This window comes from Poecilia reticulata, chromosome 9 (genome assembly GCF_904066995.2).
Source record: "Poecilia reticulata chromosome 9, P_reticulata-male-v2, whole genome shotgun sequence".
Taxonomy (NCBI): domain Eukaryota; kingdom Metazoa; phylum Chordata; class Actinopteri; order Cyprinodontiformes; family Poeciliidae; genus Poecilia; species Poecilia reticulata.
In genome coordinates, this window is record NC_088838.1 from 15112175 (window position 1) to 15128902 (window position 16728).

General features: G+C 37.9%; 1 protein-coding gene across 4 annotated transcripts in view; it reads right to left on the reverse strand.

The window, feature by feature from the left end:
• The window catches only part of LOC103470459 (uncharacterized), a 368190-nt gene that overhangs the window by 168172 nt on the left and 183290 nt on the right, over positions 1-16728 (reverse strand). For 3 of the 4 annotated variants that reach the window (XR_014088892.1, XM_081610589.1, XM_081610591.1), the window contains exon 2: positions 1654-1745. Coding sequence is in view for 3 of the 4 variants with exons in the window: in XM_081610589.1 (XP_081466715.1) it covers positions 1654-1729 (76 nt within the window). In the remaining variant the exon portion in view is untranslated. Of the gene's footprint in view, positions 1-1653; positions 1746-12428; positions 12603-16728 lie in introns of all 4 variants that reach the window. The other variant, XM_081610590.1, reaches the window with a different exon arrangement.

The following is a 16728-nucleotide window of genomic DNA, read 5'->3' on the forward strand; positions in this document are numbered from 1 at the left end:
CTGAATTAAAATCTACCAAATTTATCTTTATTGAATTTAGATAATTACAATTAAATCATAAAATTGACTTACAATTACATACAGCGGTGACATTTCTTTTTACAATTATTTTGATAATTTTTATTATATTTAAAATTATATATATTAAGCTGTTAATATATGACACATCAGAAGTCTGCCAGATGTGCAATGCAAAAAACATTCAGCTGAACAATATTGTTGTTTTCTCTGATGCCTCTCTCGTCAAATGCATCCAAATATGTCCAAAAAAGTCAGACATTTCTGTCCAGACATAGCCAATTATACTTTCAACAATGGGCCTGTTTGTTACTAATTTAGAAAAGTTGTGAGGGTATTCATCAGAAAAAAATGTAAAGAAATTAAAGTATGAAGATGTGAAAAATGAGTGGCAAAATTCCAGCCTTCCTCCTAGATTGCTAGATGATGTCTAAATTAGTCTATGCACGTTGTTTTTTAAGTAAACTTTCCAAATGTCTGAAAACAATGTGAAAACAGAGTTGCTGTTTCTGTGATGAACTGATTGATTATTTTTGCTTTTCAGAAAGCAATCATCAAATCAGAGTGCTGTGCTGCACTGGAAGTTGTAATGTGTCAATATATATCTCTTCTTCAAACACAAATGCTCACATTTACTTGTTTAATTAGATTTTTTTTTACATAATTATAGAAATTAAAAAGAACTTAAGTCAGAGTATTTGTTTATAAATTTGTAATATTATGACATACCTAAAAGCTACGAATGAAATGTTTGTAGAAACATTATTTTGAATTCTTTATGGTCTCACAACATCAACTGAGAACAAACTTGTGTCCAGCAAATCTTAGTAAGTGCAGTTTTTTTTTAATGATGAAGAGTCTCTATTTAGAGGTTTTTCAAGGAAAATCTACATAGACACTAGGAGGTTATGAACTGACTGACCGCAAGACAACAAAAAATAGCAAACTGTGGTCAGAAATGTAGCTGTGACATTTCTGACCACAGCTACAAGACATAACTGAGGTTATGCATAAAAATGACAAAACATAAACAACTAATCAGCTCTTAAAAAAAATACAAGTAAGCACATTATCACCTCTCCTTTTCCCCCTCCCTTTTTTGGAGTGTGCTTTTGAGAAAATAAGTATATTTCATCAGGCAGGCTAAACATTTTTATCTCATCCAGATAACAGAGATAAACACCAATGCAATATGTACATTCATAATGGATGCTCATTTTTCTCTGGTTTTATATTTGACCTAAAGCAATTCTGGCCTTATAAATGGCCAATAAATCTCTGATGAGTAAATGTTAAAATAGAATCTGTTTTTTCAAAAAAGGAAGAAAAAAACACAACCCGTATTTTTCTCTTTATTCCATTCCATACCTGCGATTGATTGAGTCTGTATTGAATGCTTAACCACTACAATGATTGATTGCTCCCAATTAAACGTGCAAGAGAGACATTTCCTTTTAAACCTACAAACTGAACACTTCATGGTAGCAGATATCTTTTCAACACTAAGCTGATTTGTTGTAATCTAAATTAGGTTGATGTTGAAACTAGAGCCAAACCATTAAAAAAAAAAGAAAAAAAAAAGACTGTGCTCTTTCCGGCAGCCTTTTTTCTTTCTGTCTCCATTTCGGTTCTTACCTTTCCTCTCTGTCTTCTCCATGCTGTTGTTGGCTTGGCCTCTGTTCTCGACCCCTGACATTCGACCCCGAGACATCTGATCAGTCACCACTCTGGAAGGACCAAATTAATAGAAGAGTTGCTTGTTAATTGCATAAGGGGCGAGCTAAGAGATTCATCACCTCACAGTCATTGCCATTGCTTTACTTTGACTCCCACCCCCTTTTCCCTTCTTGGGTTTCCCAAAGGGCGTTTGGGGGCATGCCCAGCTGTGCTTTTTCCTATAACACTATCTGTGTTGTGCTGTGTAATTATTCAGCATCAGCCCTTATTAATCAAGTCGATGCCCTTACGTTTTAAATGGAAATTGCGGGGATTAATACAAGCAATCATTTTGTCCAGGAAATCTTGATGGCTTTAGACGACTAATCGAATTGGAATAAAGAGGCCAGAGTGATGGGAGGGACCTGATTGAATTAAGGGAGACGGGAAAGCACACATTACACTGTATCTACCAGCAGGGTTGTAGGCAAAAAAAACACAACAACGCAAAGGTCACCAAGCATTGTCCACAACGATATTTTGACAAGTCACAAGTGGCTTGTGGTTGAGGTAATAGTTTTCACTTGTAAAAAGCGTGTAGTAAAGCAAGAAAAGTCAAAACCACTGTTTTTAGCTTTATACTATGTATAGGCGCAGACATGCCAAAATACTGCCACAGCTTTCCTTACAAATCCCCTGTCCATTCCAACAAATCCACCTTTCCGTTCCCTCTTTATCATCCCACCTCTCCATCATGCTTCCTTTAACCATGTCTTCAGTCCCTGCAACCCAGATTGACAGACGGATTAGATTGGACACAGTTGATGGCGGTGGAAGCAATCAGATCTGGTGTTTGGCAGAGGTTTTGTTTGTGTAAAATGACACACAGGCCTCTCTCCATAAGAGATGCCATTGGCACAATCTCGCAGGGCGATTGCTATCAGGCCCGGTGGAGGTGTTCCAACATGTCATTTGTCTGTCATTTGTTTGTCAACTGACGACAGCTCGGTGTCTCTCCGGTGCATTCGAGTGGGTGGGCACGTGTGGATGTGTCTGCAACGGTGAAAAAAAAATGCACACTGTTGTATATTTCCTCCCTCCAGCACCTCTCCTTCAGGTCTCGTCTCCTCTTTTTGATACAGCGGTGACATTTTTTGACAGCATGTAGATGGATAAGATTTGTTGCGCCTATGAGCCATCAAGGGATTAGAAATGCATACTCCTTTTGGCAGACACTGTCTACATAGCTTTCTCTTGACAATGCAAGATTCAACCAAACAGCTCCTGTGTCGTTAGTTTTGCACTGACTTTGACAGGAGAAAAGCCACAAGATAAAGTGAATCTCTAAAAAAAAAAAAAAAAAAAATGTTAAGAGGTATGGCTTCAATCTGGAACAGTTGCAATGAGTATACAGCACCTTCAAATAGCATTGATAGCCCTTGAACTTTTTTTCCATTTCGTCACACTACAATCACCGATCTCAATGCATTTTGTTGCAGTGTGACAAATTGTGCATTTGTACACACATCATTTTATTTTAATACCTCCAAATAAAATACCATGTAGCCAAAAAATATCAAACTCACCTAATTAGTAAGTACAGACCATCTGTGGTTGATTTAATTAATGGAAGTATATGCACAGCTGATTTGTGAATGTCTTGGAGGTTTGTTGGAGAGGACTTGTGAACCAACAGCAATTCCAGACAAGTTGGGGATACAGTTAGGAAAATCTAACAGGGCCAAGGTTTTGCACACTATCCTAAGTTTTGAACATATCATGCAGCATCGTTCGGTCCATCAACCAAAATGAAGAGTATTTATGACGACTACAAACCAACCAAAGCATGGCTATGTACCTACACTGAAGAGGTGGAAAAGGAGACTGAAAAGTAGCCAAGAGAGCCAGTGATAACTCTGAAGGAGCTGCAGAGATCCACAAAACAAATGGACAGGACAACTATTAGTTATTAGTTGTGCACAAATTTGGTGTTAATGGGTGTCGAGAAGAAAACCCTTGTTGAAACAAAGCTATGAGATGTCCTGTTTGCAAGTTACATCAAGGTAAAGGGGGTAAAGTAATCACGTGGAAGAAGGTTGTCCAGACAGATAAGAAAAATAAAAACATTTTGGCCTACATGAAATGTTTTTTATGAATGGAAAAAAAAAAATCACTACATAGCTCCCTAAACACATAGTACTCATGGTAAAACAACAGTGGCAGCACCGATGCTTTTCTTCAGCATTGATAGGAAAGCTTGAGATGATGTGAAAAAAACAATCCGAGAAGAAACGGAGGCTAGAGACGTCTTGGGACAGATGTTGCCACTTTGTAGATCCAGCCTAAATATACAGCTGTGATTTATTCATGTTTTAAAATATCCCAGTCAAACTCCACACCTAAACTCAACTGATAATCATTTGCACTGTTTAAATGCAACATTATTGGGATCCTAATATGCAAAAAAAAAAAAAAGTGAGCAAAAATGTCAGTGTGTACAATCGTCTTGGACGTGTGGGGGAAAGATAATCCTAATTTTATCATTTTTCTGCCTCTTTAAATGCTACCTTATGTTTATTACATTCCTATCAAATATATTTAGGTTCATGGTTGTACAGTTCAAGTGATACGAATACTTACACACTCACTATGCCGAGACATCTTCAAAGTTCTTTTTTGACAAATTGATTACCATTACCACTTCTAAGTCAGGGATAATAAACATCAGACTCTTTATGCCAGTAATTATTAATGCAACAGTGCCACCGTGGTTAATAATACGCAACTCCAAATTGAAACCAGCAACGTATCAGAATGATTTTGGGGTGTGAAAGTTCACACTGACCCAAAATAAAACATCCCCATGCCTGGAGTCCAAACTATCTGAGATAGAGTTACACTTCCTGACCCTTAGAAATACCAAACATCTGTTCAGCCTTTCCCATCTATTCAAACATACAAATGGGTAGCAGTGTTTTTTTGGCCCATCCCTAACGCACAAAGGTTTTAGGGCCTCCCTATTCACGGTGCATTGGCCGAGGAGCAGTTATCTTACAGTCTCTGTCAAATCAATCAAGCTGGAATTGTTTAGATCTTGGCCCAGGAAGAGGGCCAGCGTGTTTATGTGAGCAGACTATTAAAGCAAAGGATGAGGGATGTACAGAAAGGATTTATGACATTCTCATCTCCACAGAATGAGTCTTATCAGTCGGGTTTGGCCTAAAACTTTGATGCCGGTACAACTGCTGCTCTTTGAGATGTTAATATGGTTATCTAGTTTTGGTGAAAACCTCTATTTTGCTTCATCTACACTTCTCTTTCTGCGTCCGTGCGCTAAGCATTGAGAACAAAATACAATCATGTAGCTTGCGTCTCCGATGAATGATATGCATGTAAAAACAGCTTTGCTTTGGTTCTCTTGGCTCCTGCACAGCTTAGCTTCACATCTTGTTCCTTCTTTCTCGAGGGGCTAGTTAACCCCCACATAATCTGGAATTCCAACAGACCTCTCACTCTCCTCCTCATATTCCTCAATGACCGCCATCTCTGCAACAGCCCTGAAACATTACCAAAAACCCTGCCGTCACTTGGCCCTGATTTATGGTGTCATTAATGTCAGGCTATCAGTGGACATGAGCGCATGAGACAACAGACGAGCCGCCCCAAAAACAAATAGTTTTGATTAAAGTCAAGGACATTCCGTGCAGCTTTTTCCGTAGAAAGGCATTCATCACATTTGATGTTGACCCTCCCTCCCAGCTTCCCTCTCTCTCTCTCTGTCTGTCTGTCTGCTTGTTCGGTAGTGGAGGTGATTGGGAAGGAGGCAAAAACCCAAAGGCTGAGCTAACAGAGATACAGACAGCTTATGTAGGCAGGTTTTACAAATTGGTGTGTGGTGCAAAGTTTAAACAGCAGTAATTTGATTAATTGAACACAAAAGGGATTACAGTGTAGAGCTTTATGTGAACAAACAATGGGTCACAGGCAGAAAGCTTGATTTTGTCATGTCTCTGTGAAATCGGGTCGTCAACAATTAACTCTTATTCACTCCCAGCCTCTTTTAATGATGCATTTGAACCTTTTTTTCCAGGGTGTAATGATTATACTGCAAACAACTTCAAAGACGTGTAAACAATAGACTTGGATGCACAGGTTTGATTTTATGATTTTATTGGGGATCTTCTCTAATCCGCACAATACAATGCCAATTAGGGAAATGCAGAAAAACATGTTTTTGAAGCCATTAACAGGCGACCTCCATTATTCTGTTTCTGTTTGGCCTCTCTATAATTGACAGGCAGTACCACTCTTTTAAGCGTGGTCCACATATTTTTAAATGTGTTGAGTTCAGTTCAACGTTAATCTGCTTTAACCATGCCAAGCATTGTTCTGTTACATTAAGTTGAGAAAAAGCTTCAGTCGTTTAACTGCTGGATTGTAAGGAAGTTGAAGAATTTGGATGCTGTCTTCCTTCTTCATTATTCTATTCACTTTGTAAAATATCCCAGTGCTGCTGGCACCAATGCAAACTTTCAGCTTGATGTTTCCATCGCCATGCTTACAACTCAGTGGAAATAAGCATAGAATAATTTGACAATAAATAATAATAATCAAAAATAGTGTATTCATATATTTGAGGCTGTATATTGAATTTTGACTGCATGAGAGAAAATTCACAATGAACTTAATTATTGCTCTCACAATTTTATTCAAGTTTGTTTGTTATTTATTTAATTTGTTGTTGTTCTGGGAATTGTCACTCCACCCCGACAAAGAAAACAACTGGAATGCCTCTTTAAAAGCTCTAAATCATTGTGATATTCGAGCATATAACGAGTGCATGTAAATTCATCAGCACCATAACTCACATCTACTCCTATATCCATCTCTGGAGATTAACGTTTGTATGTCGCTCGTTCCACTCATCACAGTATTAAGTGTTTGCTCTGTCAGTGGATACAAAGTCCATGCCAAGTCTTATTATGACGCCTGGAGAGTTACAAGTCACAGGGAGATAACAGAGATCAGAAATGCAGACAGCGTTTACAGTTCCCCAAACCAAACATCTGTTATAGTGACAGGAGAAGGGTCGATGTGAGGAGGATTCCAGAGTCGATGGGAAAAAGCACTTCACCGCTGTTACTAACTTTTATCTCCCACAAAAAAGCTTCCAGTTTGTGTAAACAAATCCCAACGAGTCTGCAGAGCTTTTCCTCTTTCATGCCTCTCTGGCCTCGGCCACCCAGCCTGCACTCCGGCCCACAGGACTTGACAATAATAACTGGGAGGTCAAGGTTTAAGAAGCAAATTTAAGATGAAATCATGAGAATTGAAAAGGTCCACAAACAAATTAGCTAAAGAGGGGAGAAGAAAACAAGACTTGCACAGTTACGGATGGGGGCAGACCGAAAGGACATCACAGCCTCAGCTAAGCAAGAGAATTTGTGCTCACCCTTATCTAATAAGCTATTGTTTTAATATGCTGGCGTGTTATTCTAAGCACGGCTGTTTTTAGGTCTCATTCCGTCATGGCTTCAGAGAAAAAGTGTGATCTTAATCAAGGCAGCTTTAGGTGTTTTGCTGGTTTCCAGATGTTCGAGCCTCTGCCGACTAAAGCTTCTTTCTCTTTTTTTTTTTGTTGCTTTTATTTTCTCCCCTCTAGTGTAGACACAAGTGGAAGGTTATTGCGCTTCACTCAAGGTCTCTCTAAAATGTCTCACCCATTCAAGTGTTTGGACACTCACAGAAGGGGAGAAAAGTATCAGGTGGAACTCAGAAGGAAAATGGAAAATGGTTGGTTGTTAGTGGGAATTAAGATTTTAAAAAGTTTTAGAAAGGCACATGTGTTGGTACAAGATATCTCCACATGGTGACAAATTCACCAAAAAAATAAAGTAGTTTTTGGCACAAATTGCACATTTATGCAAAAGTGCTTATACCAGTTGGACGTTTTTTTCTAATTTGGTCACATTACAACCAGAGACTAATGTATTTTCTGGGAATTCAGTTTGATAGATGAATGCAAAACAGTGCATAGTCATGAAGTGGAGGAAAATTACACACAGTTTTTACATTTTTATAAATAGAAACGCAAGAGTAGCAATACTTTACAATATAAGTAAAAGTAAAAGGAAAAGTGTAGTAAAACTACTTCTAAAAGTAAAGTTTTAGGATGGTTTAAGAAAATAACTACTTGCTACCCCCCTCGGATTAGGATTTGATGTAATTTAACTAACTTCTATGTCGCTCACAGAAGGTATCTTCCTCACCCTCGCTGAGATCCATACACTCCTGGTTCTCATCGACTTAGGTTTTATGCTCATAGCGGCAAGCACAGAGCAGCATTGGGAAAAAAAGTGAAGAAACAGGAAAAAGAGGAGGGAAACAGAGGATAATACAAGAAAAAAAACAAACAAAAATGAAGCAATGGGCTTCTCTTGCCAGTACACATCATTCAGCCCTGGACTGGAATAAAAGGTATCTTGAGGTTTCAACCCCGGAATGGGTAGAAGTGATGGGTGTCTGCAAAAGGCAGCTCAGTGAAGAAAGTTCTGCTGACTCCAAGAGAAAGTAATGGCTCCCAGTCGTCCATCAAAGATTTAGGGTAATAGAAATATTGTACTTTTTTCCACAATCTGACCAAAAACAATAAAACAATTTAGTGCAAAGAAATTAATGTGATAAATGCAAAAACAACTAAAGAATGCAGTGTATATGTGTGTTAAATTTGTTTAATTTTAAACCAGGAGAGAAAGCTGGAAATTTGTCAAAAAAAAAAAAAAAGCTACTGACTGCCAGCCTCTAAAGCAGTGGCATAAATCTTGAGATCAGCCCGTATTGATAGAACCTTGACTACCGATTTGGTAACATGTGTGCATATCCATTTCCCTGACAGAGACAGATCGCACATAACTGTAGAGGTAATAGAATTGTCTTTAAGAAGCCGGACATCATTTATTACAAGCAGAAGGTATTGTTACACCTGCGGTCTGTTCCATTAGTCTAAATATCGCTCCTCCTTTCGTCAATTACGCTCTTTTCTTTCATGACTCCTGGCAGTGATGCAGAGGAGGTCAAATATCTCGCCACAGCTGATTAAAGGGGTACAATTCAGCTCTGAGAGCAAAGAAACACCAAACGGACCATTATTCTATAATGGACGATATACAGCAGAGTAAATAAGCAGTGAACGTGTCAACGTGTCATAAAGCTAAACAACAGGGAACATTTTTCTTTGTCGTTTTGCAAAGAAGATGTGAAAAGAAAGTAGAGTCAAAAAAAAGTAAACTGATGGCTGATGAAAAGTTTTCTCCTCACCATGTTACAATATGCATGTCGTGAAGAGTCAAAGCAAGAGCTATGTCAAGCCCCTCACAACCTTATTGTCTGAAAACACACTGATGGTTTTGGTTACAGATATTTGTACAAACTTTGGAATGTTTCAGCTTTGTTGGGGTTATAATTCAGCAATAAATAACGCAGAACTGGGTGGACCTCACACAATCCTTAGACCCCCCCCCATAATTTAATATTTGTAATTATTTACAGAACAAACATTTCAGTTGATCAATAACATACTTAATATACAAAGCCAAAAACATAAAAAAAAGTTTACAAAACTCACTTGTTCTGTTATCAGAAATCTGGTTTTATATTTCACTCTATGAGAATGGAAAGAAGTCTTTCCTTCAAAATAATTTGTCATTGTTTGGAAGTGATAAGCTAAACACCTGAAATTTAATGACCATTTATTGATGAAAATTTATTCCACAAAACTAGTCATCCTCTGAGTTTTTCTCATTACTGCTGGTGTACAGTCTATCCCGATGTTCCTCCCGTCTCATCATATTGTCTATTCCAACACCTCTGTTCATTCCTTTCCTTATCCCCTCAAAATTTCCTACTCAGAGAAATGCAGAAGTAATAACGTGTCGAGATAAACCCCGGGGAACTTATTATGTCAAGAGAACTAACGACACAATGTTTTGTGCTGTCAGTCTACCTGTTGGACTGTCTGTCGTTGATCTGGGAAGCAGGTGTCAATGTAGGCAAAGGGAATATTGTCTGTTGTCATAATGAAACTGCCACCGCATCACGTGCATCCACAATGAAACTCTGACATCCTGTGACGACTTGTAGGGAAAAATGGTAAAAACCAGTTTGTCGATCTTGAAAGTACCAACTCTGGAAATAATACCTTTTTACAGCTTATGAAATGTTGTTTATAAGGAATAACATAAACTAATATTTAGAAACTGACAGAAAAACATAATTCACAAACAATGTTAGAAATGTTGACATGTTGGTAAGATCATAAATAAGCACGTACATACAGCACACTTAGCGCTGCTTATATTCTCATATGTAACTTTTACAAAAACTATTTTTTTTACATTCGTTATAACCGTCACCATTTCATGATACCATATTATAAGACAGATAATATGTGAAAAATAATAAAATCAAGCTCCTCTGCCTCCTCTCAGTGCTATTATTGCTGTCAGAGCCAGAAAGAAGGTCTTAGCGCCGTCAATCCTGCTCGTGCACATGCTGCTCCATGTGCTAATGGCGGAGGAACAACTTTCTTTTCCAGACAACTGTTAATCCGCTGTCACAGGTGGCTAGGCAAACTAAAATTCATGGTAGGTTTGTGCTGAACCTGCGGTAGCGTAACAGAGAGCAAGGGGGAGGATGTGAGCGCCACATAAACAAGAGTGATTGACAGCGCTAAAACCGACAGATTATCTGTCTCATATTATACTGACACAACATAGTGATAGTTTTAACAAATATGTAAAAAAATATGTATTTTTTTGTTGTAGTATAATGAAACACCTAAAAATATTGAACACACTACAACTACAACTACAACCAAGGCAAAATAAAGGATTAAGCACACTGTGCACATACAGTACTGACAAAAATTTGTACTGTATATGCACACTTTGCACCTCTTAAATTATCCTCCAACAGCTTGCTAAGCTATTGACATTAGAAATGCAAATCCAGGTAACATGTCCTTTTATTCCTTTTTTTTTTTTTTGAATGAGGTGCAGCTTTGCTAATACATTCCCTACAACGTCCTCTTTACCCAAAATCAGCATCTTACAGCCAGTTATTCAAAGCTTCGAGGGAACAGTTGTGATAGCTCTTAAGTAATTCAACCTTGTAATACAAATAGAACCTTATTTTACTTCCAATCTGAAGTCCGAGTTACATTTAATTTCAGGTTCTCTTGAAATTAAATAAGACTCCAGATTTTGAAAATATGCCTGTCTTGAATTTGTATTTGTGAAGAATTTACAGAAGTTGTAAAAGAAAATTAGAACACAATAAAAATAATAAACTTTCATTCGCACGTTCAGTGTGAATGAAAAAAAAAAACAACAGTTTGTTTCCTGCTTTTGTTTTCCCAAACATGTTAAAATACAGGATACAGTAATGATGTTTTTGATTAGATGAAGTCTAACAAAAAAACTGTCCTACAGCAGCAACATTTCACAATACAAAACTGTATACAATAAAAAATACTTTTATTCTCAGTATATTTATATAGACTTAAGAAATAACTGATGTAAACATAATCCAAGGGGAATTTGTTTTCAAAACAACAATAAAACAACAATAGTTAACCAAGGTGCTGCACAAGATATCCAATCACCAGTAGTTTAAGTGACCCATAAAACAATAAACCCTGGTGTATGAATATTATGTTTTTCAGAGGCCTATTTATCTTAAATAAAATTTGATACCAAGAATGAAGATCCAAGTTTAAATTTCCACTATAGCACAATAAAATATCTTCATCTGACTTTTAGAGAACTTCAGCAAATAATTCCAACTTGGAGCAACAGCATGTCTTATTTTATGGCGTTTTACACATTTCTATCGTAGGTGCCACTAACAATTCATAGTGCTGTACTTTCAAAATGTAATAAAGTTTATTTTCTATTTTCTATAGACTATGCTCTATCATTAAGAAGCCAAAAGTGAGCTGGTATTTTGAAGATCACATTAATGTTTTTTTTTTCTTTCATTCCTTTGTTGAAAACTTTTTTTTTGTATATACATTTTTTGCATGTTGAACACTGAACCCCTGAGATTTTCCATTTAATTTTTGGTAACACATTTGGTTATTTGGGAAAAAACCCAACAACTTTAATTTACAAAACAGGCAACCTGGATCATTTACTCTGAAATAGCTGTGATTTAACTTTTTTTTTTGTTTTTTTTCCTCCCCCCAATACTCTCCTGAAGCCACATTAGTGACGTTGTGGGACAGAGGAATGCAGTGGTACACCACAAACATGCAGTTGTGCAAAGGCGCACACACACACTGTGCCAGAGTGACCGCTCTCATGCTATCTTCTTCTTAATGAGGCTTTGTCTTACTCTGGGCTTGGAAGACAGGAGGTCATACAAGATCAGATTGAGACAAGGTCAGCCTACTCATCAAGAGCTGTGTAAGGAAGTCTGGAGCCAGTGTCAGTCCAAATCATATCTTCTAGACACAGGCAGGAAAGAAGCAGTATGTGTGCGTGTGTGTGTGTGTGTGTTCCCACTGAACTGTGTGCAAACATTTGTATGGTATGTTTTATCGGAGCGACAACATGCTCAGCAACTCTTCTCTACTTATTATATTTTACTTGTACCTGTCAGTCTCACCGGCTGTTTGTCAGTCACAAGGGAAGTCTTTAATCCTACAGCACATGATGGGTTACAAACAGGAAAAAAATGACAGACTAATCACTCACCGGTTTCAACAAATGTCTGTTGGTTCAACTCATCATCGAGTGTAAGGAAGCCGGAGTTGGGTGCCGGGACTGTTGTGAGACTCCAGAGATGGTGCTTACTGTAAGAGCTCCCACTTTCACTTGGACGTAAAGTGTGTATTCTGTGAACCGAGTTGACTCAGCGCACACTTCTGTCTGCAGAAGATAGAGATTTTACACTTGAGCGCAGAAATTGCATGCATTTTCTTTGTGACAAATTCCTTAAATTCCCACAATCTGAGTGAAGACACGCAACTCTGATGAGCTAGTTAAGTGTTTAACCTTGTTTCATCTCCACCAGCACACACCTGTTAACGCGGCACAAACTGTCAGTTTGGCTGATCTTAGATCACATTTTAGGCTAGAAACACTGATTTATCTACTGGTTCACCTCATATTAAGTATCACTTTTCTCTTTAACTGAAGTACAAATGCCAAAAAAAAAAAAGTTGCACATATAAGTAATAACATATACAGATAAATCTCATTAATGAGATTTACGAGAGGAAAAAAAAGACTTGTCAACATTTCAGGTACACTACAACATAGTGTACCTGAAATGTACACTATGGATAGCATGTTTATGATGTGGCACCATCATAAACATGCTATCCTAATTACTAAGCTCTAAGTACAAAATCAGACCCAAACTTTATTTTTTTTATGTTTTTTGAACTCATAGTTTGGTTTCTGGTTGTGTGAAAGAAAGAAAAAATAAAATAATAATAATAATAATGATATTAATGAGACTCCTTTAGTTGCCAGAGATGCACACAAATCTTTATTCTAGGAGTATCATTTACCAAGGGCACTGAGAGGAGAGGGACTTATTTGGTGAAGTTCACAATGCTGCAGTGTGCGATCAGTCCAGTCAGTGTTCTCTGGCTTTAATAATTGTGATTTATGCTTTGTTCTTCAAGAGCATGTGCGATGTCAAGTCCTTGTGACACATCGACGAGTGACATATTTTATGGGCTCCAAGTGACCTGATATCTCTATGACACACTGACATTCAGGTCCCTACTCTGTCTTCTCCAGCCGCAGCACATACAATCTAAAATCTCTAAGCGTTTGCCTGCGTTGAAGAGGAAAAAGAGAAAAAAAAAAAAAAAGATTTCAACCATGGTTTTCTGCTACAAGGTAGATACGGAAGGTTATAACCAACACCACAAGAGAGAAACTAGGCCATCAGATGCCCCTGTTCTGAGATACAAATGCATCGGCGACACTTTTTCCCTGTGTTGATTTCGTCCTTGCTGCAGGATGCTTCGGATACGAGGCGCGTAATTCTCACAGGAGGACAGTTTTAGAAAGTTAAAACCTATGGGCCTGAAGTGGAACAATGAATCTAATGACCAAGAGGATAGAACTGGGAGAGCGAACTGGACAAATGGCGGAATATATTTGGAGCTTCTGAAGACCCACTGCGATTTGCTCGGCCCGGTACGTGATGGTCACAGTTTTGAAAAGAGACAAAGACCAACAAATGCCCAAAGCACATTAATTTGGAATAGATGTGATGTAGTGGAGTGTACTTCTGTGCATAAATAACATTTAACATAACAAAAACCTAGGACTTCTTGTTAGATGGTTTGTGATTAGACAACATGTAAAGCATCTCTTTCTTGTGCTGCTCTGCATATTCATTTGCATATTTGCTTTAGATTTTTTTTTAGATGAATCACTATTTGATACTGAGTGTCTATAACAGTCTCTGACGATATAAACTACACTAGTCAGTTGTATTTGATGTTCTTTCTTTTAGAATTTGCATCTTATTATTAGGCTCCAAGTTTTGTAATTGATTTCTTTTTTTTTTAACTATTATTTTTGTGCCGTTTCTACTTACTTTTTGAAGCAGCAAAGCAATAATTAGACCAGTCAATCTGTCATCATGTCTTATTGAAAGTTGTGTCAGCCTGGGAGTGACAATTATATTTGACCAATTTCATATTATACTTTGTGGCAATGAATGTTGTTCTGTCAGTGGTTCTCTCACATAAGCTGTGGTCTCTGTAGCTCCTCCAGAGCCTGTTGACTGCTTCTGCCTGGCTATTGAGTTCATCTTAGCATGTTTGCAGTTGTAGCATAACCTAGTTAATTTTGACTGATGAGTTGAACAGTAAAATGGGTTGAACAGTGATTTTCTAAGCTTTGGATGCCGTTTCCTAATCTAAACTCGCTTTAATTTTCTCCACAACTTTATCCCTTACCTTCAGGAAAACTATAGACCACACCAGGTGAATGTTTGTTCACTAATGATCTTTAACAAGAAGCCTTCAGAGAGCAGTTTGCACATTACTGGGCTCCAAAGTTCTGAAGATTGGAGCTCGAGATTTAATTTTGGGTCGTCCGAGTAAAGGACACTGAATACAAAACCATGAACTTTACATTTATTTTAAAACATTTTGAAAATCATCTTATTTATTCTCCTACTTTAAAATGATGGAGTATCTTTAAAGGGTTTTTTACGTAACATGGCAATGAAGTAAATTGGAGTTTGTAGTTGTAATTTCAAGCACCCTTGGGTTTGTGCACTTTATTCCATGGGAGTAGAGTATATTTTTTAAATTCAGAGAACTGTCACTTTTATACATGTTCTAATTCAACAAAACATGCAAGTGAATGAAATGACAGAGGATTATGATATTCATCCACCTGCAGAACATAAGAACGACATGCCAAAAAACACATGACACTTATGGCAAGTGAGTGGGGTAAAGCTGATGGATCTCCTCTTCGTCTCGACAACTGTTTTCCTTTGACAACATTCAAAACGAGAGAAGATTTAAACTTATACAACTCAGTTTGCATAAACAGATTTAGGAGAACAGACGAGACAAGAGAAGGTTTTAGAATTGTGACACCCCTCTGATGTGCGCAAACACAAATCCCTCCTAGTCGTACCCCAAACACCTCAGTTTGTAGACATAACAAAACAAAGTAGCACAAAAGTGAAATCCCTCTCCCCCCCAAAAAAGGGAAAGTAAAGGAGAAAATCCACTCTGAGTTCAAGGTCAGTATGAACAAAAATCAGAGATCTACCAACAAAGTATCTATCAAAAAGGGGAGAAGACGCCCTTGTCCCGACCCCTGCAGAGTTGCTGGAAAGATGGTTTCCTGTAAAAAGTTTATCCGAGGGTATACGGAAGATTAACGACTGTGTTTTCATTGGATGCTCTCTAGTCGTCTCGCAGTACTTAGAGGTGATAAGATCAGAATATTTATCGAGCCTCCTCTCCAGGTCATTTGCTATGTTAATTTTACGAGCTTGATGCTGCCTTTGTTTTCGTGGTCATGTGTTATTTCTCCTGAACCCTGGAGCTGGGGGGTGGAGGGGATTTGTATACTTAGCATGCAGTGTCTTCAAATTAAAAACCAATCCATAATTATGTATGCAGAAACAGGGGTGTGGGGGTGCATCGTGGAACAACTAATTCTACTTGCTCACTGAGAAAATTAAAATGTATTATTTTACAATCAGATCCCCCTCTTGTTTTTTTTCCACGCCTCGCTCCGTTTCTGTGGATAAATGTATCGTCTTGAGACAAAAATCATGCACCTATTGATTTCAGAGGGCAAAGAGCATCTTCGGGTTGTTTGGATGTTGAGACAAAAATCTGCATTCAGACTGGATTAACATGGGCTAATGATGAGATTAACAATGCACCCTTTGTTATTTATCATTGTAGTTCTCTGTGTAGAAGAAGAAGAAAAAAAAATCGCCCCCATACATTTTCCGGACGACTTAAAAGCTCTTCGCTTCAAGCACAAAAAAAAATAAAATAAAATAAAATAAATAAAAACATTATTTTTTGTACGTATTTTTATAATACGTACAAAGCTGCAATTATTCCCCCCACTTTTTCTGTCACTGTCAAGTTCATTAAGTGATTGAACTGAATGGATTGAGGTCCATCAAGCTTTGGGGTGGGGTGGGGTTGGGTTGTGGGGGGCTCCTCTGATCATAAATCAGATTGGGGAGGGTTAGGACAACCACCACGGGTCTCAGCAACATAAGCCAAAGCGTTGCAACTATGACCTCATCCCGGCCCGCGAAATATCCATAAAAAGCAAACATTTAGCCAAAGATAAGACATGAACTCCGGCATATGTGGATATCTATTACAATGATGAAGCTGTCTGAGCGAGGGAGAATCCCCCTCACCGTGACATCTGTGGGTTATTCATGTGAAATTACATAAATCTTTCAAACTGTTTTAAATCACTTTCAACTCACCCCTCCTCCTTTCTTCTATCTCTTTCACTCTATCCGCAAGCA